This window comes from Glandiceps talaboti, chromosome 8 (genome assembly GCF_964340395.1).
Source record: "Glandiceps talaboti chromosome 8, keGlaTala1.1, whole genome shotgun sequence".
Classification (NCBI taxonomy): domain Eukaryota; kingdom Metazoa; phylum Hemichordata; class Enteropneusta; family Spengelidae; genus Glandiceps; species Glandiceps talaboti.
The window spans coordinates 21,352,924-21,355,971 of record NC_135556.1 but is presented as its reverse complement, the minus strand read 5'-3'; the positions used below and the strand labels follow the sequence as shown (position 1 = coordinate 21,355,971).

Genomic DNA, 3,048 nt, shown 5'->3' with positions numbered 1-3,048 from the left:
GTTCTTCCTTTCCCCCCCCCCCTCCCTTCCCCCCTCCCCCCTCTCTCTCTCTCTCTCCCCCCCCTTTCTCTCTCTCTCCCCTCTCTCTCTCTCTCTCTCTCTCTCTCTCTCTCTCTCTCTCTCTCTCTCTCTCTCTCTCTCTCTCTCTCTCTCTCTCTCTCTCTCTCTCTCTCTCTCTCTCTCTCTCTCTCTCTCTCTCCGTTTAGTCAAACCTAAGACTACTATAGAAAATTTTCTACATTGGTCTGAGGTCAGTGACAATTCTACCGAAAAGCTAGTTAAATCTCCTGTTATTGCACATACATACATACATACATACATACATACATACATACATACATACATACATACATACATACATACATACATACATACATGCACACACTGTATATATTGGTTACATATTGATATTTTATTCGTGATGGATTGAAATATGAAATGGATTCCCAATCTATAATAACATAATTTTAAAAATGTATTCATATATAATAGTTAAAAAGTGACCATGTGTATGAGGATTGGGTAACTTATAAAACAACTTTATTATGTCTTCCTTCTTCAAAATTCAAAATAATTTAACTAATGTGTAAACGGTTTGTTATTGTACGTATAATAACAAACCGTTTACACGTTTGTTGAATTTTGCCATGTGTCGAGTTACAAACAGAGACTTGGTCTATGTTGTTTCACATTGATTTTTGAAGTAGGAAGACATAATAAAATTGTTTTTAGAAATTAAAAATCCAAAATAAATACCCAATCCTAATCCGTATGGCTATCTTAATAAACGTTATTCATAGTAAAAGATTCTCAAAACATGGTGAAGCATGGTGAAGTATTACATAGGATGGATTCTGAAATTAAGCAATGTTAAGATAACATTCTAATAATGCCATCCGAAAGTAAACTTAAGGTGTAATCTATTTTGTAATATTCAACTTGTGTATTAATCAAAGTGAGGATTAAAAAAGTTTAATTTTATGATATGACTTTGTATGACTATCTCTTTGCTCTTAGTCCTCTACCATAAATTTTTTATTGAGATGGAAGAAAACTGCTGCATCTGAGAAAGGTCAAACCATGATTTCGATGATTCTATTCCTATCTTGCATTATATAAAATGTATGTAGATATATTTATCAGTAATTTAGTTACAGTACAGGTGAAGTGAAGTGCCACATGTTTGTTTTACATGGTTACAAATTTTGTTTAAATTACTCGATTACATGTGAATAACCTTTCAACTACAAGTAGTCGCAATATTGCATAGACACTAAAATTCAAGGATTTCGGTCGTTGATAACTTGGGTATCAACAGCATGATGAAGTTTGCAGTCCTTACAAGTCAAACTTGTAAACACGTGCTGCCGTTCCATAGAAGAGGTCTCGCTGACTCTTGTTGTCAAGATGAGACACGAATTCACGATACGACGCAAACAGCTCAGCCATGCTGTGTCCACTGCATTTGTCAACGGGGAAATTTGAAGCGAACATGCATCTATCGGCTCCAAATAACTCAATGATTTCGCTGACGTAGCTACGTATCTCTTGACGAGCTTTGGCATCCTTATCCCAGTTTGGTACTATGACATCGAACATAGACAACTTGACCGATACTTGCGGAAATTTAGCTAGTGCTTTCATTCCGGCTCTCCATGTCGCAACCATAGAGGGCTCATTCAGCATTCCCAGATGATCGATAACGACATTTGCGTTGGGGTATTTTTGCGCTACCTTTACGAAGTCGAAAAGTTGATGAGGGTTGACTTGCAGATCAAAGGTCAAACCAAGGTCATCTAGAATCGCGTAGCCATTCAACCAGTCTTCGTTTCCCATGTAGTCACCGTGTTCAACCATTGGGTAAGTCTTATCAGGGTTGGAGGGATGGTGATTTAGAATATGACGTACCCCTACGAATTCTGCCACTCCCCCCAGCCGCCTCAACCGCTTCTTAACATCCTCATCCGACAGATCACACCTGGCGACGATTTTATAATCTGCAATGGAACTGTCATCGAGTAATTTCATACATTCAGTAGAAGCCCATGTTGCTTCAGCCAGGGGAATAGTCGAAAGACATTCAATCCAGACACAACCTTTGCATGTCATCCCCGTCACTGTACTCAAATCTGTAAGGTAGTCGTCTACCAAGTACGAAGGAAAGGCTCTTCCAAGTCCACCAAGAACATCAGCAGACTGACCTGTTCTTGACTTACCAGTTATGTCCCAGATATGGAAATGGGGATCAATGAACTCCATCATAAACTTCTTCTTTGAGAGGAAAGCGTCGATTTGTGAACAAACTGGATGGATGTGAGGATAGTGGCTGTTTGCAGAAGAGATAAACATATGTGTAAATAATATGCATTGGAATTTCATATTACAATAAACACATTCATAATACCACGTAAGATCTAGAGACATCAAGGCCGGTGTACATACATACCTTGTCGGTTCTCAAATTTTAACTTGTTAGCCTCTCTGAAATATATGCCTATGCGATCCGCCTAGCTCAAATTTACGACTCGACGTACTATTGCAGATGACCTTAAACTTAGTGAGCCACTCGCCGTACGAAATACACGTAAGAACAGACGTCAACAAATGAGTCGATGACTTCGTCTACTGCAATATGATAAAAGTCCAAAGGTTGCTTGACTGTCATGGGTTTGTTTGGAATAGCTAGACCTCTCAATCAGTTCAGAAGTAGGCAGTCGCACATACCTTCACAGTACACCGTTATTAGGAACTTCTCTAGTTATCACAAACACATAGTAGAGAAAAATAGTTCGCTGAGTAGCTAGCATTTCACCTACTTTTTAACTGCGAACTAAGGGCTAAATTAATATGTACATACCCAAAAATTCAGACACACTCAATCTCCCGTTGGTTCTATGTGTCCAAAACGAGGTTCCACTTTCGCGTGATATATAGAAAATCGACGGAAAATTGTTTTACTCATGACTGCGTTACTATGACGACTACAGTCAAATATCAGAATACCACTAAGATTAAGCAGCCAATGAAGTGGTTGATCGAACAACCAGA

At 38.7% G+C, this 3,048-nt stretch overlaps 1 protein-coding gene across 1 annotated transcript; it reads right to left on the bottom strand.

The window, feature by feature from the left end:
• Window positions 1–537: 537 nt before the first annotated feature.
• Window positions 538–2,615, bottom strand: LOC144439032 (uncharacterized protein y4mH-like). The gene is made up of 2 exons (XM_078128273.1): window positions 2,447–2,615; window positions 538–2,326 (listed from the first exon to the last, which is right to left on the bottom strand). Exon 2 carries the CDS (start codon window positions 2,260–2,262, stop codon window positions 1,339–1,341), a length of 924 nt encoding a protein of 307 aa, XP_077984399.1. The 5' UTR covers window positions 2,263–2,326; window positions 2,447–2,615; the 3' UTR covers window positions 538–1,338.
• Window positions 2,616–3,048: the final 433 nt, after the last annotated feature.

Excerpts from the sequence above, each read along its gene's own strand:
- LOC144439032 (XM_078128273.1), bottom strand. The coding sequence starts at position 2,262 with ATGATGGAGTTCATTGATCCCCATTTCCATATCTGGGACATAACTGGT.